This window comes from Balaenoptera borealis, assembly GCF_965194805.1.
Source record: "Balaenoptera borealis genome assembly, chromosome: 8".
NCBI lineage: Eukaryota > Metazoa > Chordata > Mammalia > Artiodactyla > Balaenopteridae > Balaenoptera > Balaenoptera borealis.
Window position 1 is genome coordinate 42,332,386 of NC_138865.1, and position 26,204 is coordinate 42,358,589.

A 26,204-nucleotide genomic window follows, 5' to 3' on the forward strand; every position below is an offset into this window, starting at 1 on the left:
TTATATCCTTTTGAAAAATATTTATTGAGTATAAATAAATGTCCTATACATTAAATATCAAGAAATATTCATTATTGATTACAAGTCCACTGTAATATCGAATGAACCACAGAATCAAAATAGCCACCCATGATACAGTAGTGATAATTCCATTCCAATATTGGACACAGTAAAGATTTACTCACAAGACACAACAAAACTCACCAAAAAAGGCCATCACTTTAACCAACCTATAATACCACAAGAGAAAATGGTTTTGAATCATAATATGGACAGTCCCACTAATCTCGTCTTTGTCATCAATTTATCGGGTCAATTTGAGATTGTGGAGATATGCTGTCATAGAACTTAAAGATTCCCATTTCCTTGGTTTTATCTCAAAATTATTATTAAGGAATGAAGTTATACACACCCAATGATAATTTTAAGTAAGTTAGTCTTTCATAAGAGAAAAGGAATAAAAATTTAGTATGAAGAAAGCTTCCTTCAAGCAATGAGTCTCTTAACGGAAAAAAAATGAAAGCTATGTAATTAACTTTTCCTCCACAGAAAGGAAAGAAACCTAAATCTGTTATGGCAAACTTGGAAAGATAAATATTTCCTAGTCCCAGAATATGTGTTTATTTTACATGATGTACTTGAATGACGCAAGTCTATGAAGCAGGGATCTGTGGCAATCCGAATTCATCCACCAAGACTCCATCCTGTGAAAAGGAAGAAATGTTTAGTGCCACTATTTTCCAACTGATAAAAAAAGAAAAAGATTACAAATATTTAGTAGTCAAAACTCATTTCCAAGTGTTTAATCAATGAAAACAAAAATCCCACTGATAAGATGAGAACAAGCTGTTTTATGAAAGGTAAAAGGGGAAGTGATAAACCAGGAAAAGAAGTGGAAGGGATCAAAAGGGATGACTCTTTGCAGAGTAAGGGAAGAGTACAGAGAGAAAGAGAAACCTAAGAGTAAACCTAGAAAGGGGAAAAGGGGGCTGGGAATGTCCAGGAGTGAAGGCAGAGGAGTGAGTGCTTGCCTCCAGATTCCCACTTTCACTCTAATCCCAAAGTGAACCAATACCTTTTGTAGCCTCATCAATCCTTTTATTTCTTTAATTATTTTAAATTATTTATTTATTTATTTAGTTTTGGCTGTGCTGGGTCTTTGTTGCTGCACGCAGGCTTTTCTCTAGTTGCGGAGAGCGGGGGCTACTCTTCGTTGCGGTGCGTGGGCTTCTCACTGCAGTGGCTTTTCTTGTTGTGGAGCATGGGCTCTAGGCGCACGGGCTTCAGTAGTTGTGGCTCGTGGGCTCCAGAGAGCAGGCTCAGTAGTTGTGGCGCACGGGCTTAGTTGCTCCGCGGCACGTGGGATCTTCCCGGACCAGGGCTCGAACCTGTGTCCCCTGCATTGGCAGGCGGATTCTTAACCACTGTACCACCAGGGAAGCCCGCCTCATCAATCCTTGAAGGAGCGGTGCCCTGGGACAGGCAGTCACTTCCATATCACACTTTACTACAAACATATAGGCAGTGACACCACTATCAATTCAGAAACCATACCTCAACAGCACATTTAAGTCAGGAATCTGTGACCTTCTAAAAGTGGAAATAACACATCCTTCAGGGACCTGTTACCAAGGATTTGAAAAGATGGGCTATGGTAGTGTTAATAAAAATGATTTTAGGTATGCTGAGAAAAAGCAACCTATGCACCTGGTGCCTTGAAGTGGTGAGGGTGGCCTGGGTAGTAGAGAAAGGTAAGACGACCCCAGGCTCAAGTAAGCAGGGGGGAGGGGTAAGGTAGGGGAACACACACATTCATCAAAACCAGTTATAAGGGGGACTTCCCTGGTGGCGCGGTGGTTAGGACTCCTCACTCCCAATGCAGGGGGCTCGGGTTTGATCCCTCGTCTGGGAATTAGATCCCACACGCATGCTGCAACTAAGAGTTCGCATGCCACAACTAAGGAGCTGGCGAGCCGCAACTAAGGAGCCCACTTGCCGCAACTAAGACCCAACGCAACCAAATAAATAAATATTAAAAAAAAAATTCAGTTATAAGGGACCTGAGAAATTACCTACTTTCCCACCTGTTTGTTCCCCACATTGCACAGGTAGGAAAAACATGAGGTTCAGAGAGAAGATATGAACTTCTAATTTGCTCAAAGTCACACAGTGAATAAAGGCAGACCTGAGACTGGCTCCCACTCTAGGATTCTGTCAACTATACTGTGCACCTCAATGTGCATGTTGGGAGTAGGTAAACACCAGGACTGTAAATGGCCACTGGCAATAGAAAAAATGACATGTGATACCAGAAACTCAGATGGGGTAAACAGGATTTTATAAGCAGCAAATTTTATCTATTTATAACGACAAGCATGTAGATTTGAACAGGGCTTTAAGTTCGCAAAGTCCTTTTACATACAAGATCTAATTTGATCTACACAACAATTATGTGAGATAATCTGCATTTTATAGATGCAAGGAACAGAAAAGTTCAAAACAGCTAAGTGATTTGCCAAGGTCTCACAGTTAGTGGTTTCAATCTCAGGCTTACACCCAGGTGTCCTGATTCTTTTTCCTTGTTGAAGTAGAATCTTTCTACATTAAATTTTATACTTAAATTATGAATCCCTAGTTCAAAAAAAAAATCCACCCTATTATTGATCATCATGTCTGGAGTGGACCTTTATTTTATGCTGCCACCCCGCATGGTTCATGCATATGTTGCTGCTGCTTTCCCAGGAAATGTCTAAAACCCAATAGCACCCAGTCCAAGCTCACAAAAGTGATTATGTATACTATACAAATTGTCATTGAATAAAACCATCCCTGGGCCTCAGTGACGCTATTTATGTAGCCTATCCACAATCCAATGTGGGAAAACTGGGCTTTCAAGGGTTCCCAAAGTAATGACAGTCTTTCCTTGCTCTTACTTAAGAATACCTTTTAGATTCCCAGACCATTTTGCATAGAAAATAAAACAGAAAAAGATTTCACCTTATTCTTACTTAAGAATACCTTTTAGATTCCCAGACCATTTTGCATAGAAAATAAAACAGAAAAAGCTTTCACCTTATTCTTTGTGTCAGTGGGAACACCTTCTGGAATTGCAGGTGCAGCTGCTGCTTCATCCAAATAAGAACTGTCTTCATCAGCCAGAAGCTCATCGCCCAGTGCATCCAACTCTGAGATTGAAATAGTCAATATTTCAAAAAAATGTACGCAAGAAAATTGGCAGCTAATGTTAAGAAAGTTGGCCAAATTATTTGCAAAATAAGATGAAAACTTAGAAACAAAGAGAAGGGATTATGAATTTCTATTTTCAAAATAAAAGATGGCCATTGTAAGAAATTTTCAAGGGAACTGGTGTGGTAAAAATCCATGAAAAACAAAAATTAAAATAAAACAAACAAACAAACAAAACCATTCCCCACAGGTTTATAAGGCCCAGTCTTCATGAGAAGACTCTATAGTTATCGGTTGGCCAATTCAAATTAGAAAATCCTGATGATAACAAATGTAAAAAATCCTCTCCCATTTATTGATGAACTTGAAAGCCGGCAGTGAAAGGAGGCATGAGACTGTTGTATAGTGAGTGACCATTACATGAGATCAGGCTTTAAAAATAAGTCTATGGCAAAGTGAGTTGGAAGTGACCAGGGGAAATGGCAGCAGCAGGTAGAGACTCATCAGAGGAAACTAAAGATGAGAAATAAGAAAATAAAGAAATAAACAGGGGAAAAAAGGTTCTAGGCAAAACAGAACATGGAGAGAAAGAAGAAGTAGTAATGGGACAGGGGAATCATGCAACAGAAAACCCAGTGTGGGGTGGTCCTGCCATCTACCCAGTTGCTCATGCTAGAAATTGACAAACACCTCTGACACCTCCCTCTCTCTCCACACCCAATCAATCATTAGGTCTTGTCCATTCAACCTCCTAAAATTTCTTCAATATGTCCACTTATCTCTGTTTTTGCTACCACCACCATAGTCTCAGCCACCAAAATTTCTTAAATGGACTACAGGAACAGTTTCTAAACAACTCTCTGTGAGGCCACTTAACAACCCCTTCCATTTTGTCTTGCTACCCTCTGCTCATCCTTCAGGTGCAATGCCTGTCACTGACTCCCAAATAGGTTAGATTCACTGGCTATGTGCTCCTATGGTACCCCATACTTCTCCTTCCCAACAGTTTGTGCTCTTATAATTAATGAATTACTTGAAACAAGCAGTTTCTTACCCCTGCTAGAGGAGAAGCTTCATAAATGCAGAGATTGTGTTTGTTTTCTTCAAGGCTGAATCCCCAGCATCTAATACAGTGCCTGGCATATAGTAGCTGCACACTAAGTATTTGCCAACTACTGTTTCTTGATCTGCTTGACTGTTCTGAGGGAGAGGACTCCAGCAGGAAAATAAAGAGAAAAAAAATCAAAAGGAAAATGGCAGGGAATGGCAGTGTTTGGATACCAAGCACCAGGTCAGCAAAGGCCTTTGCCTAGACATTCCTTCAGAGCTTGTCCATCCCAGAGTTGGTGGGGTATGCAAGTCTGATATGGCTGCCTCTCAAGCTCTTTGCCCAGAGACTATACCATAAAGTCTCAGGGAACTGCTGCAGAAATTTTCTCTAACATTTGGGAGAAAAGGTCCCAGGCACTCGCTCCTCTCAGATGCTAAAGCTACATATACATTGCTTTTCCTATAACTTACCTGCTTCTAGGTCATCTTCATCTATTTCTGGGGTGCCGTAACTACGACTCAGTGCTTCTTGGATTTCATTTGCATCTTCCATCATATCTTCTAGCTGGTCTTGTAGATCCTACAAAAATATATGACAGGATTTTTATTCATTTCTTACCATTTTTCTCTAACTACCCCCTGTCCCTATTCTCTCCCCTGAATCTCAGAAACGAGCAATGGCCCACATAATCTTCCTATTTTTGGTGGTAAAATGTAAACTTAAAAATAAAGAATAGAATTGGTAATATTGCATTTGAATTTAAGGTGCTTCACGGAAATCCAAACTTCTATTGCAATAACAGATGCCCAATCAGCTCTCTCATTACAGAAAGTTTGCTCGAAACATGAAATCAAGCAACATTTACACTATCAAAATTTTTCTAGTTAATAGAGAAAAAGAGGTAATTGAGACAAACAAAGTACTCTTCTTGAGTCAGCCAAAAACTGACTATGCTGTACAGGGAAAGGAAGCAGTAGCAGAAACAACTGGGTAGTACAAAAAAGTTGTACTGGGCCCACCCCGGATGGGGAAACAGAAATGTAATCAGGATAGGCTTGATACCTGAGACCAGGCTGGTGAAAAAAATTGACTGAGGGCATAAATCTTCTGGGAATTATCTATTTGTACTTAACTGGGAGACTATTACAAGGCCAGAAATAATGTAAAACCAATCTGAGAAGTGCTATAGCATAATAAAGGGCAGTTAGTATAATGGTTAGAAGAGCAGACTCTGGAGTCAAACAAATCCAAGCTAAAATTTGGCCATTACTCAATGAAAAGTAATGTGTCTTAGCCTTAATTTCCTCCTCTGTAAAGTGGGATTATTTCTTTTTTATTATTTTTTTAAATCAGTCATCAATTTTATACACATCACTGTATACATGTCAATCCCAATCGCCCAATTCAGCACACCACCATCCCCACCCCACCGCAGCTTTCCCCCCTTGGTGTCCATACGTTTGTTCTCCACATCCGTGTCTCAACTTCTGCCCTGCAACCCGGTTCATCTGTACCATTTTTCTAGGTTTCACATACATGCGTTAACATACGATATTTGTCTTTCTCTTTCTGACCTACTTCACTCTGTATGACAGTCTCTAGATCCATCCACGTCTCAACAAATGACTCAATTTTGTTCCTTTTTATGGCTGAGCAATATTCCATTGTATATATGTACCACATCTTCTTTATCCATTCGTCTGTTGATGGGCATTTAGGTTGCTTCCATGACCTGGCTATTGTAAATAGTGCTGCAATGAACATTCGGGTGCATGTGTCTTTCTGAATTACAGTTTTCTCTGGGTATATGCCCAGTAGTGGGACTGCTGGGTCATATGGTAATGCTATTTTTAGTTTTTTAAGGAACCTCCATACTATTCTCCATAGTGGCTGTATCAATTTACATTCCCACCAGCAGTGCAAGGATTCCCTTTTCTCCACACCCTCTCCAGCATTTGTTTGTAGATTTTCTGATGATGCCCATTCTAACTGGTGTGAGGTGATACCTCATTGTAGTTTTGATTTGCATTTCTCTAATAATTAGTGATGTTGAGCATCTTTTCATGTGCTTCTTGGCCATCTGTATGTCTTCTTTGCAGAAATGTCTATTTAGGTCTCTGCCCATTTTATGATTGGGTTGTTTGTTTTTTTAATATTGAGCTGCATGAGCTGTTTATATATTTTGGAAATTCATTCTTTGTTCATTGATTGGTTTGTAAATATTTTCTCCCATTCTGAGGGTTGTCTTTTCATCTTGTTTATAGTTTCCTTTGCTGTGCAAAAGCTTTGAAGTTTCATTAGGTCCCATTTGTTTATTTTTGTTTTTATTTCCATTACTCTAGGAGGTGGATCAAAAAAGATCTTGCTGTGATTTATGTCAAAGAGTGTTCTTCCTATGTTTTCCTCTAAGAGTTTTATAGTGTCCAGTCTTACATTTAGGTCTCTAATCCATTTTGAGTTTATTTTTGTGTATAGTGTTGGAGAGTATTCTAATTTCATTCTTTTACATGTAGCTGTCCAGTTTTCCCGGCACCACTTATTGAAGAGACTGTCTTTTCTCCATTGTATATCTTTGCCTCCTTTGTCATAGATTAGTTGACCATAGGTGCGTGGGTTTATCTCTGGGCTTTCTATCTTGTTCCATTGATCTATGTTTCTGTTTTTGTGCCAGTACCATATTGGGATTATTAATAGTCATTCTTCATAGGGTTATTATAAGGATTTATTGCAATAATATATGTCATAATACATGTCAAACACTAAGCACTTAATACTATATATCTTCTACTGTGTTAAGGATGTGCAAAACAATATGTTTTTCATATACTGAAAATTCCACATAGAGGGGAATGGACTAGTGTTGATAACACAGAGGGTCCAAATCAGCACCACTTATCCTTCAGAATTTCTAGAGCAATGCAAAACATTTAAAACCTCCTTCCTGGCCCCCAGATTAGGTTTGTTTTTCCATATAAAGGGTACAAAATAAAGTGGAGAAAAACATTTTTTTAAAAAGAAAATGCTTTGCTTTGCTGCATTTCCAAGTGCCAAACTACTGTACATATGTAACAGTCTGCTATACAGAGAAGCACTGGCTGAAACAATAATTAAAATAGAGTGAAAATAACATAAACTAATCAAGTTGAACTTATATTATGCTTTTACATGTCAAGACAAGTCTGCCATAATCATCTATGGATAGGATTCCTAGCAATAGACTCTAGGATAGACACAGAAAAGAAAAAAATCATCACAAAGAATTAGCAGGTTCAGTTCTGGAAAAACAAACAAAATCAATACAAAACAAATATAAGCACTACACTTGAAGTGCAGAAACTGGGAAACAAAAAAGACAGAAAAAGGGGAACATACATACATAGAGGCAAATTTTCTGAATGAGCACTATAAAACAGTGAAAATGTTTTACAAGTAAAGTATTTTAGGAAAACAAATGAAATTCAAAATATCTAGACCAGCCAAAGACACATAGCCATACACATCAAAAAGTTACAACGAAAGGGGTTTTCCACCTGTCATGCAGGCAAATCTATGAGGTGACAGGAGAAGGATAATTAGATGGGGAGAGAGCCAGACATCCATAGGTGAAAGAGGAAGAAACATACAAAAAACCAGAAAGATCAAATTTCTATTTTGTTCATTAAATAGCACTAATTAAAACATAAGGAACCCGAAAAGCAGAAAATAAAATTCAGTTTCATTGTATTTTATTATCAAATAATAATATACAAATAAGACAAGCATACTCAGAACATTTTTCTCAGTGAATCTCCTGGAAGATATCACTAAGCCTAAATTCTTGTAAGCAGAGACTGGTGTGGAGGATTAGAAAGAGGGTCCCGGGAAGTATAAGGAGGGGTGCTGGAAAAGAGCAAGATGGGAGGAATGCCTTCACTTACTAAAGACCAGAACTACCCTACCAGAGAATACGTCTGCAGAAGCAGTAAAATGCTGGGGACATAGTAAATATTCCACCAACAAATAATGCTTCAACTGGGCAGAACTGCTTTATCTCCATGAATGGCCTCTAGTTCATTTGTTCATCAATCATTAAATACTTTCTGAGCACCAACTATGGACAGGCATTGTTTGGGGCACTGGGGATACAATAGTGAACAAAACTGAGTCCATGCCCTCTTAGAAAGAGACATTCTACTCAGCGGGTAGAGGGAAAGAGAACTATCACATACGCAGAAAGGAAGCCTTTTCCTCAGGCCAGTCACTACTCCTTCCGCTAACCCTGTTTGCCATCTGCGCTGTTCAACTGACAGAGGCGAGAGGAGCCAAACTCTTAGGGCTCAATGCCCCAGCCAAAACATAATCTCAAAAAGAAATGCTAATTTTAAGGACCTAATGACATTATTATTAAAAATCTAGGGACTTCCATGGTGGGCCAGTGGGTAAGACTCTGTGCTCCCAGTGCAGGGGGCCAGGGTTCGATCCCTGGTCGGGGAACTAGATCCCATCTGCCGCAACTAAGAATCCGCATGCCACAACTAAGAGTTCACAGGCACAACTAAGAAGCCTGTATGCAGCAACTAAGAAGCCCGCATGCTGCAGTGAAAATCCCGTGTGCTGCAACTAAGACCCAGTGCAGCCAAAAAAAAAAAAACCACTAAAGAAATGGGGGTAGGAGATCAAGAGGTACAAACTACTATGTATAAAATAAAATACATAAGCTACAAGGATATATTGTACAACACAAGGAATACAGTCAATATTTTATAATAACTATAAATGGAATATAACCTTTAAAAAAAAAGATAACTCAAGTTCTGGGGATCTAAAGTACAGCATGGTGGCTATATTTAACAATACTTGCAAGTTGCTAGGAAAGTAAACCTTAAATATTCTCACCACAAAAAAATAGTAATTATGTGAGGTTATGAAGGTGTTAACTAACTTTATTGTGGTAACCATTTCACTATATATATATATGTATCAAATCATCATGTTGTATACCTTCAACTTACACAATGTTATATATTAAGTATATCTCAATAAAACTGGGGGAAAAAAATATAAAGAGAATTACTAGAAGAGGGAACCAACTCTACACCAGGAACCGTGCTAAGCACTTTATGTGTATGTCCTCATTTTATACTCGGGACAATCCTGGGAGATGAGCAGCAACATCACTACTTTACAACTGAAGCAACTGACTAAAAATCATTAAGTGAGTTAGAAGTAAAAGGAAACTGGGTGCTTATTCACTGGGTGCTTATTATGTGCCAGGCATTGTGCGTTTAGATACACCAGCTCATTTATTTCATCCTAATTATAACTGTATGTGGTATTAGGATCCTTAGCTTAACAATGAGGAAAGTGAGACCTCTGGTACCCTTTCCCAAAGTTACTCTATTAGTAAATGGCAGAACCCAAGATTCAATCCCTCTCCTGTGCTCTTCCCATCACATACACAATCATTTTGATTCTTTCAGAAACAAGTGTATATTCTTGGGGAAACCAGTACACATCTCACCTCAATCTGGTCGATTTTCACTTGCTTGTATGCTTTCTTCATTTCCTTTACACCCAGTTTCATAGCATCAACCTAAAAAAAGGAAAGAGAAAACACCATGTCTTAAGAAGCCGTGTTGGTTAAACTGTCTTTTAAAAACCATGGGAAAAGAGCACAGAGTACAAAAATAAAATAAAACCATGGCAAAGGTGTTTTGGGAGTACCGTGGTCTTGGTGTCCTTCAATGACTGGATGGTGTAATTGGCTTGTTCCATGTTAAATGACTGTTGGGCAAGATTGTCCCGCTGCTGCTCATACCTTTTTAGAGTCAATTGAGAAGGATAAATGTGAGCCAGATAGAAATCCTCAGGAAGAAAGTATCTCTAATACAAAATAAGAGAATATTCTTAAAAACAAAAACAACAAACATTAAAAAATTAAATATACAGAAAAATTGGGAAAAACAATTTAATCAATCTAACACAAACATGATTTGATGTCCCTCCAGTCTTTTTCCTCTGTATATATTTTAGTTACAACACTATTTTCCACTTAACATTATTATTATTACTGCTGCTTTCTACATTGCTAAGAAGTCTTAATACAGGTCTTTATAATGTTTTAGATTATTTCCTATGCTAAATTCCCAGAAATGGAATTCTTGGGGGAAAGGGCAAGACTGTTTTTAAGGCTCTTCATACATATAGTGAAACTGTTTTTCCAGTAGACTGAACTCCTTGAGGACAGGTATGATATTTTATTAATCTCGTATCCACAAATAGGTAATCTATCCAACCTAATATAATGCCTGGCACTCCATGTTTTTTTAAAATAAAGCTTTATATCAACTTATAATACTGCCTCAAAGACTTATATCACTATTCGAAACCATCTAACCATCCAACCAGAAGAAAAATGGTCAATGACGCAGGCAAATGGTGGTGGAACATTATTACCCCGTTAAAAAGTATACTGTTTGGAAAGAATATTTAGAAGGACAAAAATACTCATGATATAACATTAAGTGGAAAAGCATAACCTATATACACGCCATTTGTTATCTTCTAAAAAATCATATGCACACATACCATGTATGCACAAGCAGAGAAAGAAACTGTAAGAAATTAGCATTTTAAAGGTGGTTATTTCTGCTAGTAGGAATCTAGGTAGATTTCCTTTTCTTCTACTCATGTTTATGTACTTGCCAAGTTTCTACAATGAATAATATCCTTTTATTAAAAAAAAAGTTACCTAAAAATTGCAATGCTACCAATTAGAGAGGTAACAGTTTTATCACACTCTCTCACCACTCCAGGCAGTATAATTTCTTTTTCCAATTCTGTCTAATCTAAAAGGAGTAAGATGGTGTCTGATGTCTTATAAAAAGTTAGTTTATAAATAGGAATAGAGATATCAACAATTTTTCTGGTTCTTTATTAGCTGATTACATCTGACCTCTATAACCCTGCAGAGGGTCTCATCAGCTCACAAGGGTAAGTACCAAAGATACTCTTGGGCTTCTGCTCAAACACTGGGACACAGTCACCTAAAACAAATTAAGGACCGTTAAATCTTCTGATGGGAGGGAACAAATATTCAAGATTCCCAATTTTACAGACAAACAAATAAAAATTAAAAAGGCACACTCTAATTAAATAAATGGGAGAATCAAACTCTATAGATCTGGGCAGTCCAATACAGAAGCCACTAGCCACATATGGCTACTTAAATTGTTAAAATTAAATAAAATTAAAACTTGAGTTCCTTAGTCACACTAGCTACATTTCAAGTGCTCAATAGCCACGCATGGCTAATAGCTACTGTACTGAAGAGCAGAGATACAAAACACCTCCCATCAAAGCAAAAAGTTCTATTTAAATGGACAGTGCTGCAACAGATGTTGCTGAACATGCAGGGGGAGAAAAACCCAGCTAACTGTACGTGTAAATGAAATTTGCAATTAACTCAAGAATGCTTATAAAGTGGTATGAAAACCTAGAGGAATGGAAGACCATTTCCCTTTTGGTTAAACCTGCTAGAGGAAAGGAGGTTATGCTTATAACTTACATCCGCTTTTGCTTTAGAACCCGCAAGGCTTTCTGCTTGACCATATTCTAGGGAGAAAAGCAGATTTTAATGAAAGGAAGTAGAAAATATACATACGGTAAAAAAAAATCTCCCATATCCTCACATACCTACTTCCTCTCATCTTCAAAGTAGACACAGTGGCTCCTGGATTGTTCACTTCCCAAGCAGGCTTTAAGCCCCAGCTTGTCTCAGTCTTGGCATCCCACATCTCAGTGTACTGAAGTACATTTCCTTTTCCTAGTGCATATTATCTCTACTCCCAGCCCCAAGAGGGCCGATTTTGTATATCTAGGTGCCTTAGGGAGATTCCCAATTTGCACAGTCTGCTATCCACTCAAACTCAGCATGCCCAAACTCCTCAGCCTGCTCTCACCTCGGAAATGACTAATAATGGCCCCGCCAGTCTCTCACTTCTCTAGGTTGAGAACTGTTACACCAACCTTACCTTTCCTCTCTCTGTTGTGTCTTCATGCACTGCCATCTTAGATTTTCAGAACTCACTTTTAAATTGATTCCTCTCATGTCATTCTTACGACTACCACCATGGCTTAGGCTTTCATCTCCTCAAGTCTAGGTGGGCTTTCCTGCCTCTGGTCGCTCTTCATTCCATGCCATCTAACTAAGATGGCAGAGAAAATCCTCCTGTCACTTCCATTTCTACACTGTTTTATAAATCATTTTATTTGTCTCCTCCAATGAAGAAGGAAAAGCAGGTATTATTACTTCCCAGATGATAATAATACCTAACATTTACTGAATGTGTCCATGTACTAGACACAGTGTTATGTAGGTCACATGAATTACCTCATTTAATCTCACACTTTAAAGTAGATATCATCCCCATTTTACAGATGGGAAAACTGAGGTTCAGTGATGCTAAGTAACTTGCTCTAGCTTGAATGTCTAATAAGTTACAGGGATGGGAAAAAAGAAGACAGTTCTACATTCACAGTCCATGCACTTAAATATACAACTCTACGTTTCTACCCAACAGAAGAGGAAAATAAAAAATTAACGGACTTTATAAAGGTCACAGCTAGTAGGTAGTGATGGTATTATTAATAGAACACTGGTACTTTTTCCCCAACATGCCACTCCTTAACCAGTCTATTATACTTACCTAACTTGACTAGCCTGGCAACTCATTATTCCTGAGCAGGCCCAGCTCTCCAGGTAGAATATAGCACCTTCTCAGTAGAATATGCTAGTTCCCACGTACATGCTTCTGGACATGTGACCAGCATCTTCTTGCCACCAGGTCAAATCCCAGCCTTCCTCTCATATATGGCTGCTAACTCTCCTCCCCGAAGGATACACCCTCACGTATGTTTTCTTATTAGACTGTGAGCATCTCTTCTGCATCTCTCACCAGCCCTTACCACCAGGCCCTACTTCCACAGGTGCTCAAGTTAGGCTATCACAGTACCTTCTTCAGGTGCTGCCTACCTTACCTTTGCAGGACCCTCTCTCATCTTCTTGATCTGATCCTTATACTTCACTAGTTCAGCATCCAGCCGAGAAATCTTCTTGTCAATAGATTCTGCCCTGCTGTCCACCTTGAGGGGAAAAACATCAAAGGCAGTAGTAGTTATTGCAATACATTTACATGAAAAGTGGCAGGAGAGGAATGAATATAGAGGAAGAAAGGAAAAATAAAGAAGAGGGACTTCCCTGGTGGTGCAGTGGTTAAGATTCTGCCTGCCAATGCAGGGATCACGGCTTCGATCCCTGGTCTGGGAAGATCCCACATGCTGCGGAGCAACTAAGCCCGTGCGCCACAGCTACTGAGCCTGCACTCTGGAGCCCGTGCGCCACAACTACTGAGCCCGCATGACACAACTTCTGAAGCCTGTGCACCTAGAGCCTGTGCTCTGCAACAAGAGAAGCCACCGAAATGAGAAGCCTGCACATGGAAATGAGGAGTGGCCCCCGCTCGCTGCAACTAGAGAAAGCCCACGTGCAGCAATGAAGACCCAATGCAGCCAAAAATAAATAAATAAAATAAATTAATTAAAAAAAAAAAAAGAAGAAGAGCATATGGTGAAAGGTGGAAAACAGTGATTCCTAACTGTTGGTGGTGGGGAGATTCTCAGCCAGAAACACTGGAGAGCTTTTATAAACTATACTCCACCCCCTAAATTCTAACATTCCAGGGTCGCTCTCAAGTGTGCTTGAGCAGAAAAAGAATTTGAGAATCACTGGGCTTAGTGGAGATTTCCCTAGAATCAGAGGCTCGTCAGGCTGAGGGCTCAAGCAGGAGGTGTGTGAAATGGGTTAGTGCCCAGTGGACCCCGGCTAGGGCTTAGATCTAATGCTATTCGCTTGGATAGAAGGTGGTGGCTTAATGTCAGGGGTCAGAGTTCTGAATTTTGTGTTACTGAGATCCAGGATTGGGGTACAAATATGTTGAGCTAGGATATCAAGCCGAGGGCCCTGACATGGGAGAGGGATGAGGGATGGAAGAGGAGTTACGGGTCAGGCTGGACGAGGTGGGAAGGCTGTGTGGGCCTATGGCTGGTAGGGGTGAGGAGGTAAGGAAACAGCGAGTGGACGCGGCACTGGGCACCAGAAGGGGTGGGGCGCAAGAAGGGCGAGACAGTGATGGGTTAGGGGTCCCTGGTTTGTGGAGTCAGCAATGACTTGGGTAACAGGAAAGAAAGTGGGGTAGAGAAAGCTGAGATGCAATGGGTCCGGGACCCAGGAGTAGGCGCCGAAGCCGGGGGTGGGTGGGGTTGGGGGGTGTCAGGGTCCCTGAGCCTAGTTATGCGTGTCTAAGTGCCCACCGTGCCAATGCAGTCAGTCAAGCTGGGCGGCGGAGCCTTGGGTTTCGCTTTCCCGAAGAATCGGTTCATCTTGGGCGGCCGCGAAGACAACCCAAACACTGGAGCAAAACCAGAAACGGAAGCAGAATCACCTCCGCCTCCGACTTGACTTCCGGCCCTCCATGCGCAAGCGCAATGTGCCTATTGGCGTTTACCGATCCTTTTTCCGGATTTTCAGCTCGGTCTTCCGGGGAAGAACTGCAGGAGGTTGGAGGTGAGGGGCGAAGAGTCAGCAGGGGGCGTGGCCTCGGTGGCGGGCGTGGGCGTGGCCTCAGATAAGCCAGGCGGGGCCTCGGCTGAGTGGGTGGGGCCCGGGGGCGGCGGTAGCGGAATAGAGCCTGGCGGGAGCGGGGCTGCTCCGAGGGGCGGGGCCGGCAGGCCCGGGCGGAGCGGGGAAGTAGCCGGGAGGGGTCGCGGGGCGCCGCGCTCAGCCTCCACCGCTGGGTGGGCAACAAGCGCGGGTCTGGCGGAGCGCGGCGGCTCTCGGAGATCGCGAGGCGACAGGGAGCGGCTGGGCCCCCGGCGGCGCGCCCCTCGGCTGGGCCGGGAGCCGCGCCAGTCGGTGCCCCCAGTCGAGCGCGGTCCGCCTCCCTCCCAGCGATCAGCCGTCCGGAGTGTGACCAGAGGGCATGCCGGATCCACCAGGGGCGCCGCCGCCTGCGCTCGCAGGCCGCGGGTGAAGAAGAAAGCACGGCCTCGCTCGGCCCGGAGCGAAGAGGTGACCCGGAACGAAGAGGTGACCCGGAACGAAGAGGGGTCCCGGAGCGAAGAGGCCGTCGGAAGCGAAGAGGTGGCCCTGAGTGAAGAGGTGGCCCGGAGCGAGGAAATGGCGGCAGCCGGGCTCAGCGTGACCGTCACCCACAGTGAGCGCGGGCTGCGAAAAGTCCGGCGGGGTCTCTGGGTTTGGCCACGTGCCCTCCCGAAGCGTGTGTCCTTGTGTTCGTCTGGCGTCCGGAAGCGTGGGATCTGGTTTGTGTCCGTGGGGCCGGCTTTTGTACGGATCTTTTGTTCAGCACACCTTTCCATGTGGCTGGTGTTTTGTCTCAGGCCATTTGTTAGATCCTCGATGTCCGTGCTTCACATCGTGGTCCTGGTTGTATGTGTTAGTGTGTGCCTGCGTAGTTATTGTGGGTCTTTGTGCCTGGCTCTTTTTAGCCATGTTGTGTATGACTGCTGTGTGTCTGGACACCTACGTGTGTGCGAGAGTCTGAACTCTTGTCTGCTTTTTGAGTGAGCCTTGGGTTCAGGCGTACACTCTGGGCACCCTTTGGGTCTGCCTACTTTTGGAGTTGACACAGAACTAGACAAAGTTCTGTGTCGAGTTCTCCAGAGAGCTGAGTCCATGAGGTTTCCTCAGGACCAACTAGGGGAGACCCCAGGGCCTCAGAATCTGGTGACTAGGATTCTAGATAATTCAGGTTTAAGTGACCTTGGGATGTCTCCTTTCTAGGCAGCTGGTTTCTACTTCACATAGAAGCAGAGTTGGTAACACCTGTCCCACTCACTACATGTGGCTGTTGAGTAGGCTTAAGGCTTGGCATGATGCACCGGCACAGGCTACCTCCTTATTGTCCACATACCCAGAAAAGAATTAGCACCTCTGCTCCAAAAAGGAATTTCTGCTGTTTGAGTTTATTCATTCTTTTGTCTATTTACTGGGCACCAATCATGTATGTGCCCAGGTGTCCCCAGTGGGAGAGACCTGGAGGAAAAACATTTCCTTGCCCATTACAGCAAAGGAGACAAAAATAGTTCCTTGCCCAGTACAACACAGAGTAGAGGACAGTCAGGCCACAGGATGCAGATGGCTTGTGAAGAAAAGCACGGACTTTGAAATCAGATAGATCTGAGGTCAAGTTCTAATTCTAGAGTTGGGTCTCATTAGGCAGGTCTTAATTGGACTGAACTCATAGTTTGCTTATCTGTGAAATGGGGAATAATAGGTAGTACCTACTTCATGGGGTTGTTCTGAGAAATAAGATCATGCATGAAATGAGCCTAGTCAGCCCCTTATGCATGTTAAGTACTTAAAATGTTAGCTGATATCACTGATTTTGTTAGTTACTATAATAAAGGAAACAAAAATCCTTGAGCAGGCCTTGAAGGCTGGGTAAATAAAGTGTCAGCCTATATTGGTTTGTGTGAAAGAGTTTTCTTCAACACTTTTCTCTCTCACCAGGCAATGAGAAGCACGATCTTCAAGTTATCCCGCAAGAGGGTTGTAGTGAACCAATTGTCCAAGACCTGGCCCAGGTTGTTGAAGAGGCCACAGGGGTCCCGCTGCCTTTTCAGAAACTCATATTTAAGGGTAGGTATTTCTCTTCCAGCTTTGAGCCCTCATTGCTAAAAGGCCTATTTAAAACTGCTTAACTTTAACTAATAGTAACTCTCAGTTTTCAAACTAGGACAATTCTTATTTGCTTGTTAATTCATTCATCACTTCAACAAATATGTATTGAGGACCTACTATGCACTGGACACTTGTAAACATTTGAACAGGTATTAGAGTTGAAGTCACATGAGGGTGGCAGAAATATTACCATTTTTGATGAAGCACATGGGCAGTCTTCCCTGGCCAAGTTAGATCCTCTTCCCACTGTGTGTTCAGATGGCACTCCCTACCACTTTTGCATAACTTGTATTGAAATTCCTATTAAATAATTGTCTTCATAGTCACCGAACATCTGATTTCTCTAATACAGTAACAAACTCCACGAGGGCAGAGATATTGCTATGTGTCCAATGCTCGGCATAGTGCTGGCACAGAGAAGGTATTGAACAAACTTACCAGGGCCTGGATGTGGCAGGCCCAGTGCATGATGCTGATTTCTGCCAGGACACACCCACTCCCATCCGAACCCATTATTTTGGTATCTGATGAGGCTAAATTTATCCCGTTTGGTGCCAGTCGTAAAAAATTTAGTGATGGGAAGCATTCATATTTGTACTTCATAGTACAGCTCCTTGTCTTTTCTTTTTAAAAACATTTCATTTTAGAATTATAAAGGCAATAGAAATCCATGTTTCAAAATAGAGGAAAGCACAAAAAAGAAAATGTCCTCCTGGATAAAACCCCTCATAACAATTCAGTATATTTCTGTCCAGCCTCTTTTTGTTTGTTTGTCCTGGTATCCCAAAGTGTGGGTTCTCATTTGTGGCTTTTTTTTTTAGTTGACAAAACTAGGATCATTTCTAGTGATCTTCTTATAACGCTGGGTCATCAACATGTATTATGGCATTGAAGTTTCCTGAAAAAATGAGCTTTGATACCTACAAAGTCTTCTGTTGTACTGATGTATAGTTAATGCGTCCCCTATTACTGAATTTTTGGCTCTTTCCAGTTTCTCACTATTATGAATAATAGTTATTGTATAACAGTTTTTGTGTAGGCACATGTCCAGTTATGTGTTAGGGTAAATATCTAAAGTGAAGTTACTGGGTCAAGAAACCTTCTAAAAAGCGTATACCAATTCATCCTCTTCTCATTAGTGAGCACACTACTTCCTATACCCTTGCTGAAATCTATTTTCACTGGTGTGCAATTGTTGCAACTTGACATCACTTTCTTCTTTGTTCAGGAAAATCTCTGAAGGAAATGGAGACGCCATTGTCAGCACTTGGAATACAAAATGGTTGCCGGGTCATGTTAATTGGGAAAAAGGTAAATTGCTTTTTCCACCAGAATACCTCAGAATCAAATGACGAAGGTCTTTTATGCATGTTTCTGTTTAGAAGGCCAAATTAGGGACCCAGGGTTGGCACTGGTGAAGTAGCGCTCTCTAAACAAATGTAGTCTCTTTTTGTTCCATGGAGTTACCAGTTCTCATACCCTCCAGCTCCTGTTGGTTAGGGCTTTCACTCTGGGAATTAGGAGTGGTTTCACTCTGGGAATTAGGAGTGGTTATGCTGCCTCAGTAATGTGGCTTTTGTGTTGGTGGTGGAATCAGTCTGGTTAAAATAGTGCCTGAGGCAGTCCCTACTCACTTGGAGGGGAATTTGCAGGAGAGCGTTTTGTTAAAATAAACCTGTAGATTTTAAAAATAAGTACTCTGCAAACTTCAGGAGCCTCTCTTCCTTTAACCATTGTTTTTACTAAAATCTCACACAAGGATAAACCCTCTTTGGCTGGAAAGAAAGGTTCAGACTAAAGAGGTGACGGAGAAAAAGAGCCAGTTGGTGAGAAAAGTAGGCCCTGGGGTGATGAGAGAGGGCCATGGCCAGCCCTGCATTGTGACACAGTGGAATTGTTGGTCCTGTGAAGTTGCCTTACTTCGAGGGAGGTGGCTGATTCAGAGTGGAGAGAGGGCAGAGATTAGCAAAGTGGAGGCAAGGAAAGTCTAGTCCAGACTTGGAACTGCCAGGAGACTGGCACTCGGGATTTGGCCACAAAGAAGAATGTGAACAATTTGGGGTAGTGTAAAAGCAGGAAGCTGCTGGCTACCAATTAAGGTGAGAGAAGGGGAAATAATCTAGATTTCTTGCTCAAGGGTCAGGGAGAATGGTGATGGGCAATGAGCAGAACCCAAGGGTTGAGTTCGAAGAAGCTTCAGGACCCTCAATTGGAGCTGTCCTGGAGTATGTGGAACCAAGTCCAATTCAAGTCTCTTCTACCTATTTTGGGCTGTGTAACCTTAAGTTACTTTACAGTAACCTCAATTTCATCATCTGAAACAGTACCTCCTTCATTGGATTGTGGTAAGGCTTAAACAATAATACAGGTAAAGTGCTTAGGATGGTACCTGGCATAGAGGGGATGCTCAGTAAAAGTATTCATCATCATCATCATATTGAATGAGAGAGCTCAGGAATTCCATTTAAAGAAAGGGTAGAATTCCACCTGTCTCACCGTTCTGGACTCCTCACAGGCATTCACTGTAATTTGTTAGCACTCCAGGCTTCAGTCCAGAATCTGTTGGTAATCAGCTCGAGGCTGAGGTTGAATCTGGCACAAGGATCGGCTTTGTTCTCTGAACCCAAGCCGTCAGGGCTCTCTTGCCAGAATGTGTACCTGATACCTTCTCTGTATCTAGTCTAGAGTCTTTGTAGATAGAAAACCTTCATGTATAACCCTCCAGCTTGCCTTCTAAGAAGCAACAGAGTTAAGATGATGTTTTCTAGGTCAGTGGTTTAACCCACTTGTGGTCAGATTTTTTTTTTTCCTGACAGAAAAAAAAGTTATTGACTTCATTTTATTCTTAAACATTTTAGAACAGTCCAGAGGAAGAAGCTGAACTAAAGAAGTTGAAAGATTTGGAGAAGTCTGTGGAGAAGATAGCTGACCAACTGGAAGAGTTGAGAAAAGAGCTTACTGGAATCCAGCAGGTAACTCTCTCCGTGGACTTTGTCTTTCTGCCTTCTATGAGAATTCTCTGGAGATACGAATGTGTGGTTACGAGGGCGGACTTTGTTTTCAGACTCCCTGGGTTCAGACCCTGGCTCTACCCTTCCTGTTACTGTGGGCAAGTTTGCCTTTGTCTCAGGTTCCTCATCTGTAAAAAGGGAGTAATGATGGTACCTCCCTCTTAGGGCTGTTGAGGGGATTAAATTGCATAATTTGAGCCTGACATATACTAAGTGCTTGGTAAGTGTTGTCACCACTGTTATTTCCAAACCCCAGCCAGCATCCATTTGTGCTCCTAGGAGAACACCTGCTGTGCTAGGATCATGTATTGTCTAAAATAGAATAAGTAGCTTCTCTCAGTCTAGTCAGTTATAATGTATTTGGCAAGGCAAAGAACATTGCGTTGATTCATAGAAGGTCCAAGCTGAGCATGATCTTGGGGTGGGCGTGGGGGTCATCCTATTCAATTCCGTATAGTATTAGAGGTGGAGTACTGGAACCAAATAAGGATGAGGAACAGCCGCAAACCACATACTTATTTTTGATCCCTTCATTATATAACATTTATGGATGTATGTTTGTGTTTTAATTATAAAAGTAATACATGCTGATTGTACATAGCTTTTAAGAAAACATATGGGCACTAATATGAAAAAATAATAATTACCTGTAAGACCCCCAACTCAAAGATAATCATTACTAAAAACTGGAATCTATTTTTTCATCTTAAAAAAAATTGGTATAATGTTAGGTACGCTTTGTAAATTGTTCCTTCATTGGTTTAAAAAATTGAACATTTTCCCATGTCATTAAAAATGATCATACGTAACCAAATCACTTTGCTGTATACCTGAAACTAACACAGTACTGTAAATCAACTATACCTAAATAAAGAAAAAAAGTTTTGACTGAAAAAAAATGGTCATACTTTTCAAAACTTGCATAGTATTTCATCATATGAATGGATCATGGTTTACCTATCCAATTCTCTATTATTCATCACCTAATATTATTTTACCATTATGCATAATGCTTCCTTTTTTTTTTTACATCTTTATTGGAGTATAATTGCTTTACAGTGGTGTGTTGGTTTCTGCTTTATAACAAAGTGAATCAGCTATACATACACATATATCCCCATATCTCCTCCCTCCTCCGTCTCCCTCCCACCCTCCCTACCCCACTCCTCTAGGTGGTCACAAAGCACTGAGCTGATCTCCCTGTGCTTTTCGGCTGCTTCCCACTAGCTATCTATTTTACATTTGGTAGTATACATAAGTCCATGCCACTCTCCCACTTCGTCCCAGCTTACCCTTCCCCCTCCCTATGTCCTCAAGTCCATTCTCTACACCTGCATCTTTATTCCTGTCCTGCCCCTAGGTTCTTCACAACCATCTTTTTTTTTTTTTTTTAGATTCCATATATATATGTGTTAGCATATGGTATTTGTTTTTTTCTTTCTGACTTATTTCACTCTATATGACAGACTCTAGGTCCATCCACCTCACTACAAATAACTCAATTTCGTTACTTTTTATGCCTGAGTAATATTCCATTGTATATATGTGCCATATCTTCTTTATCCATTCATCTGTCGATGGACACTTAGGTTGCTTCCATGTCCTGGCTATTGTAAATAGAGCTGCAGTAAACATTGTGGTACATGACTCTTTTTGAATTATGGTTTTCTCAGGGTATATGCTCAGTAGTGGGATTGCTGGCTCGTATGGTAGTTCTATTTTTAGTTTTTTAAGGAACCTCCATACTATTCTCCACAGTGGCTGGATCAATTTACATTCCCACCAACAGTGCAAGAGGGTTCCCTTTTCTCCACACCCTCTCCAGCATTTATTGTTTGTAGATTTTTTGATGATGGCCATTCTGACTGGTGTGAGGTGATACCTCATTGTAGTTTTGATTTGCATTTCTCTAATGATTAGTGATGTTGAGCATCCTTTCATGTGTTTGCTGGCAATCTGTATATCTTCTTTGGAGAAATGTCTATTTAGGTCTTCTGCCCATTTTTGGATTGCATTGTTTGTTTTTTTGATATTGAGCTGCATGAGCTGCTTGTAAATTTTGGAGATTAATCCTTTGTCAGTTGCTTCATTTGCAAATATTTTCTCCCATTCTGAGCGTTGTCTTTTTGTCTTGTTTATGGTTTCCTTTGCTGTGCAAAAGCTTTTAAGTTTCATTAGGTCCCATTTGTTTATTTTTGTTTTTATTTCCATTTCTCTAGGAGGTGGGTCAAAAAGGATCTTGCTGTGATTTATGTCATAGAGTGTTCTGCCTATGTTTTCCTCTAAGAGTTTGATAGTGTCTGGCCTTACATTTAGGTCTTTAATCCATTTTGAGTTTATTTTTGTGTGTGGTGTTAGGGAGTGTTCTAATTTCATTCTTTTACATGTAGCTGTTCAGTTTTCCCAGCACCACTTATTGAAGAGACTGTCTTTTCTCCATTGTATATTCTTGCCTCCTTTATCAAAGATAAGGTAACCATATGTGCGTGGGTTTATCTCTGGGCTTTCTATCCTGTTCCATTGACCTGTATTTCTGTTTTTGTGCCAGTACCATACTGTCTTGATTACTGTAGTTTTGTAGTATAGTCTGAAGTCCGGGAGCCTGATTCCTCCAGCTCCGTTTTTCTTTCTCAAGATTGCTTTGGCTATTCGGGGTCTTTTGTGTTTCCATGCAAATCGTGAAATTTTTTGTTGTAGTTCTGTGAAAAATGCCATTGGTAGTTTGATAGGGATTGCACTGAATCTGTAGATTGCTTTGGGTAGTATAGTCATTTTCACAATGTTGATTCTTCCAATTCAAGAACATGGTATATCTCTCCATATGTTTGTATCATCTCTAATTTATTTCATCAGTGCCTTATAGTTTTCTGCATACAGGTCTTTTGTCTCCTTAGGTAGATTTATTCTTAGGTATTTTATTCTTTTTGTTGCAATGTTTCCTTAATTTCTCTTTCAGATTTTTCATCATTAGTGTATAGGAATGCAAGAGATTTCTGTGCATTAATTTTGTATCCTGCTACTTTACCAAATTCGTTGATTAGCTCTAGTAGTTTTCTGGTAGCATCTTTACGATTCTCTATGTATGGTATCATGTCATCTGCAAACAGTGACAGCTTTACTTCTTCTTTTCTGATTTGGATTCCTTTTATTTCTTTTTCTTCTCTGATTGCTGTGGCTAAAACTTCCAAAACTATGTTGAATAATAGTGATGAGAGTGGACACCTTGTCTTGTTCCTGATCTTAGAGGAAATGGTTTCAAGTTTTCACCATTGAGAATGATGTTGGCTGTGGATTTGTCATATATGGCCTTTATTATGTTGAGGTAGGTTCCCTCTGTGCCCACTTTCTGGAGAGTTTTTATCGTAAATCGGTGTTGAATTTTGTCAAAAGCTTTTTCTGCATCTATTGAGATGATCATATGGTTTTTATCCTTCAACTTGTTAATATGGTGCATCACATTGATTGATTTCCATATATTGAACATCCCTGGGATAAACCCCACTTGATCATGGTGTATGATCCTTTAAATGTGCTGTTGGATACTGTTTGCTAGTATTTTGTTGAGGATTTTTGCATCCATGTTCATCAGTGATATTGGCCTGTAGTTTTCTTTTTTTGTGTGACATCTTTGTCTGGTTTTGGTATCACGGTGATGATGGCCTTATAGAATGGGTTTGAGAGTGTTCCTCCCTCTGCTATATTTTGGAAGAATTTGAGAAGGATAGGTGTTAGCTCTTCTGTAAATGTTTGATAGAATTCAGCTTTGGATTTGGCCCCGCCTCTGCTTGTAGGTCGCCTGAGGGCATCTGTTCTTTGCTCAGACAGGACGGGGTTAAAGGAGCAGCTGCTTCTACTTCTGGGGCTCTGGCTCACTCAGGCCGGGGGGAGGGAGGGGTACGGATGTGGGGTGAGCCTGCGGGCGGCAGAGGCCGGCGTGACGTTGCAAACAGCCTGAGGCGTGCTGTGCGTTCTCCCGGGGAAGTTGTCCCTGGATCACGGGACCCTGGCAGTGGTGGGCTGCACAGGCTCCCGGGATGGGAGGTGTGGAGAGTGACCTGTGCTCGCACACAGGCTTCTTGGTGGCGGCAGTAGCAGCCTTAGCGTCTCATGCCCATCTCTGGTGTCCACTCTGAGAGCCGCGGCTCACGCCCATCTCTGGAGCTTGTTTAGGTGGTGCTCTGAATCGCCTCTCCTCGCATCCCCTGAAACAATGGTCTCTTGCCTCTTAGGCATGTCCAGACTTTTTCCTAGACTCCCTCCCGGCAGCTGTGGCGCACTAGCCCCCTTCAGGCTGTGTTCACGCCGCCAACCCCAGTCCTCTCCCTGGAATCTGACCTCTGAAGCCCGAGCCTCAGCTCCCAGCCCCCACCTGTCCCGGCGGGTGAGCAGACAAGCCTCTCGGGCTGGTGAGTGCTGGTCGGCACCGATCCTCTGTGTGGGAATCTCCCCGCTTTGCCCTCCGCACCCCTGTGGCTGCGCTCTCCTCCGCGGCTCCAAAGCTTCCCCTCCCCACCATCCCCCGTCTCCGCCAGTGAAGGGGCTTCCTAGTGTGTGGAAACCTTTCCTCCTTCACAGCTCCCTCCCAGTGGTGCAGGTCCCGTCCCTATTCTTTTGTCTCTGTTTTTTCTTTTTTCTTTTGCCCTACCCAGGTACGTGGGGAGTTTCTTGCCTTTTGGGAAGTCTGAGGTCTTCTGCCAGCGTTCAGTAGGTGTTCTGTAGGAGTTGTTCCACATGTAGATGTATTTCTGATGTATTTGTGATCTCCACGTCTTACTCCTCCGCCATCTTGAAGCCATTATGCTTCTTTGAATGTCCTTGGACATAAATCTTTTTTGACCGTTTCCGATTTTTTTGGTAGAATAAATTCTTTGAGTTGGAATTGCTGGCTAATATATACTACATGAGATCCCTGCTCTCCACCTGTTGTCACCAGCTAACTGGTCATTAGGCCAAGCATTGTGAATAAACAGAGAGACAATTTAATAAAAATAATGTAAGTGCTGCCATTTGTTAGCATACATACATCTGTGTCAGGAATTCTATTAAAGGTCTACATGTATTTCTCTTTATCCTCATGGTAACCCTCTGGGGTGTGGGTATCATGATCTCAATTTTAGAAATGAGAACACCGAGGCACAGATAGGTTAAGGAACTTGCTCAAGGTCATAAGCCAGTACAGTGCAGTCAGAATTGAAGCGCAGGCCTATCAGACTCTAAACTCTGTGCTCTTAATGTCTGCTTCTCGTGTGCAGGTAGTCACTGGTGACTGGGGGCTTCGCCAGAGCCAGGCCTCCGCAGGCATTTGTGACCCCAGTGGACCATGTAAGATAGACCATGTAATGGCCTGCAGCCTACTACAGCGCTTGGGGTGGCCCATGGCCGGCTTTTCTGTTTTTCCCAAGAGGTGAAGTTGCGGGCCTGAGGTCTGGCCCAGCCTGTTGGGGAATGTGGACTCAGGGTGTGGCTGCTTCATCAGTGCCTTGGCTTGGAGTTTTCCATCAGCCTCAAGGAACCCTTGCAATAATGCATCATTCCTCCACAGGGTTTTCTGGCCAAGGATTTGCAAGCTGAAGCTCTCTGCAAGCTCAACAGGAGAGTAAAAGCCATAATCGAGCAGTTTATGAAGATCTTGGAAGAGATTGACACACTAGTAAGTAAATATTCAGCTGAGAAGAACTAGTTTCCTTTGATTATTTTTCAGTCAGTTTCACTCTTTCAGTATCGCACTCACTGCCTGAGGGTATTGAGCACCTATCGTGTACCAGACACTGCTAGGTCTTTGGTGAATACACGGAAAGGTAAGATGGTTCCTGATTTCTCCTGTCCCACCAACATAGGGCTTTTGTCATATTATTTATGTATGTATGTATGTATGTATGTATTTATTTATTTTGGCCACGGCATGCGGGATCTTAGTTTCCCGATCAGGGATTGAACCCATGCCCCCTGCATTGGGAGTGCAGAGTCTTAACCACTAGACTGCCAGGGAAGTCCCTGTCATTTTTATTTATGTATGCCAGTAGCATCTAATCCTCAGGAAGCTGGGACCCAAGTGATCCATGATCTCATGATTAGAGAAACACAGGGCTTAACTTTCCTAACACACATGTGTCTGACATTTCACTGAGCTCATTACCGGTACAGAATTCAGTCAGACCCAGCTCCTGTGAGGCTGTTGGGAATCATCGATGCCACGCTTCCTCTTAGAGATGACACA

The 26,204-nt window shown here is 41.9% G+C and overlaps 2 protein-coding genes across 2 annotated transcripts in view; one reads left to right on the top strand and one right to left on the bottom strand.

Moving 5' to 3' along the window:
- On the bottom strand, positions 1-14,743 carry CHMP5 (charged multivesicular body protein 5). The gene is made up of 8 exons (XM_082402464.1): positions 14,588-14,743; positions 13,256-13,360; positions 11,784-11,830; positions 9,941-10,034; positions 9,738-9,809; positions 4,708-4,816; positions 3,073-3,185; positions 1-704 (listed from the first exon to the last, which is right to left on the bottom strand). Exons 1-8 carry the CDS (start codon positions 14,654-14,656, stop codon positions 654-656), a joined length of 660 nt encoding a protein of 219 aa, XP_082258590.1. The 5' UTR covers positions 14,657-14,743; the 3' UTR covers positions 1-653.
- Positions 14,736-26,204, top strand: part of BAG1 (BAG cochaperone 1) — a gene marked incomplete at its 5' end in the record, with an annotated part of 14,769 nt that continues 3,300 nt past the window's right edge. Inside the window, 5 exons of the mRNA XM_082402461.1 lie at positions 14,736-15,489; positions 16,806-16,934; positions 18,205-18,287; positions 19,835-19,948; positions 25,530-25,637. Of these exons, the coding sequence (XP_082258587.1) occupies positions 14,736-15,489; positions 16,806-16,934; positions 18,205-18,287; positions 19,835-19,948; positions 25,530-25,637 (1,188 nt within the window). The remainder of the gene's footprint in view (positions 15,490-16,805; positions 16,935-18,204; positions 18,288-19,834; positions 19,949-25,529; positions 25,638-26,204) is intronic.

Bases quoted from the DNA above. Each gene is read 5' to 3' on its own strand.
- CHMP5 (XM_082402464.1), bottom strand. From the start codon at position 14,656: ATGAACCGATTCTTCGGGAAAGCGAAACCCAAGGCTCCGCCGCCCAGC. The intron at 11,831-13,255 runs GTAAGGTAGGCA...TTTTCTCCCTAG, and splicing joins TGAGAGAGGGTCCTGCAAAG to AATATGGTCAAGCAGAAAGC. The intron at 705-3,072 runs GTGAAAGCTTTT...TCCTTTTCACAG, and splicing joins CCACTGACACAAAGAATAAG to GATGGAGTCTTGGTGGATGA.